This window comes from Haplochromis burtoni, unplaced genomic scaffold (assembly GCF_018398535.1).
Source record: "Haplochromis burtoni strain Fernald_Lab_line unplaced genomic scaffold, NCSU_Asbu1 Contig_907, whole genome shotgun sequence".
Lineage (NCBI taxonomy): Eukaryota > Metazoa > Chordata > Actinopteri > Cichliformes > Cichlidae > Haplochromis > Haplochromis burtoni.
Genome location: NW_024583268.1, coordinates 8,726 through 10,120, shown reverse-complemented (window position 1 = coordinate 10,120; position 1,395 = coordinate 8,726). Strand labels below are relative to the sequence as shown.

At 37.6% G+C, this 1,395-nt stretch overlaps 1 protein-coding gene across 1 annotated transcript in view; it reads left to right on the top strand.

Annotated features, from left to right (window-relative positions):
* Positions 1 to 1,395, top strand: part of uspl1 (ubiquitin specific peptidase like 1) — a 6,889-nt gene that overhangs the window by 982 nt on the left and 4,512 nt on the right. Inside the window, 2 exon segments of the mRNA XM_042216059.1 lie at positions 95 to 266; positions 728 to 853. Coding sequence (XP_042071993.1) covers positions 95 to 266; positions 728 to 853 — 298 coding nt within the window.

Below are 1,395 nucleotides of genomic sequence, written 5' to 3'. Positions count from 1 at the left end.
ATGGCTATCCTGATGTGATATCTAAAGTTTATCTTAATCCCCATCCAAAGATTATGTTTTTAAAAATCACCTGGAATAGGAGCGTGCATCTGAGCGTGTAACAGTGTTCGAACTCTGACATGTTTTTACTTTTCAGGTCAGAGGGAAACTCCGGTATTTGCTATGCCGCTGCTGCTTGTGATGGATTCTTGGGTAGAGTGTCTCTTCCAGGCAACCTTTTACTGGGAGATGAAGTGCAGCAAATGTAAAACACCTGTGAGAAAAAGGTAGGTTCATTTATTTTTAACCAGCTGAGGTGTACAAAATACTGCATTACACTTTATTCCATAAAACTTGATCTTTGTGTAACCACAGCACAGAATAACTATACTGCTGGGAGCAGATGCATTGTTTATTATACGAATTGGAAGAGGCCCAACTCTGCTTTGGGCGTCTCTCAAGAGGGCAAAGGGAAAATATGAAATATTAAGTAATTGAAGGCAAATTTGTACAAATTCCTCAGCTGCATTTCTGCCAGAAATGTTACATAAGATACATAAGAGTTGAAAGCTTAGCTGATGAAAATCAGCATGTCAAATAAATGTGATGCCAGCAATACATTACAAAAAACGTGGTAGTGGCATGTTTTTTTTTTTGGGGTTTTTTTAACTAGTTAGTTGCACTTCTCATCTTCACTGTATTGTTTTGTGTCTGAATCCTAAATACATTTTATGCTGTAATTTTTCAGGGATATGAAGACTCTTCCTACTTTAACAAATATTGTACCTGATTGGCACCCACTAAAAGCAGCACACTTAGGCCCCTGCAATGTGTGTTGTAAGAAGAATGAGATGAGGACTATGATGTGGGAAAGGTAGGAATCAAAAGAATCAAAGTGTTGTGGGTTGTTTTTGTTGTTGTTTTTTGTTTTGTTTGTTTGTTTTTGGGGGGTTTTTGGACTTTGGGTTTATGAACATAAATTAGCATCTTGTTGAATTGTTTTAGTCCCGTGTCTTCAAACCACAGAGGTTGGTGGAAATTACTGTATTCAGTTATGGAAGGGGTTAATAACTACTTAATGAACACATTAATAGAAGTAAAAGATCAATAAATCTAATCATCGCTTTTACCAATAAACTCACTGGACACCTTATTAACTACCTCGCTAGCATAAATTCCCCACACCATTGCCCCATCATCAGTCTGAACTGTTGACACACCACAGATTGTAGATCTGTGCTGCCATGTTTTTTACACCAAATTCTGACCCTTCAGTCTGAATTTTACTGAAGATATTAAAACTCATCAGTTTATCCAATCATCTGTTACTCAATTTTGTTAAGCTCGTGTGAATTGTAGGACCCGTTTGTTTTGCTGAGCTGACAGGAGCATGAGCCAGTGAAGTCTTAGGTCAGT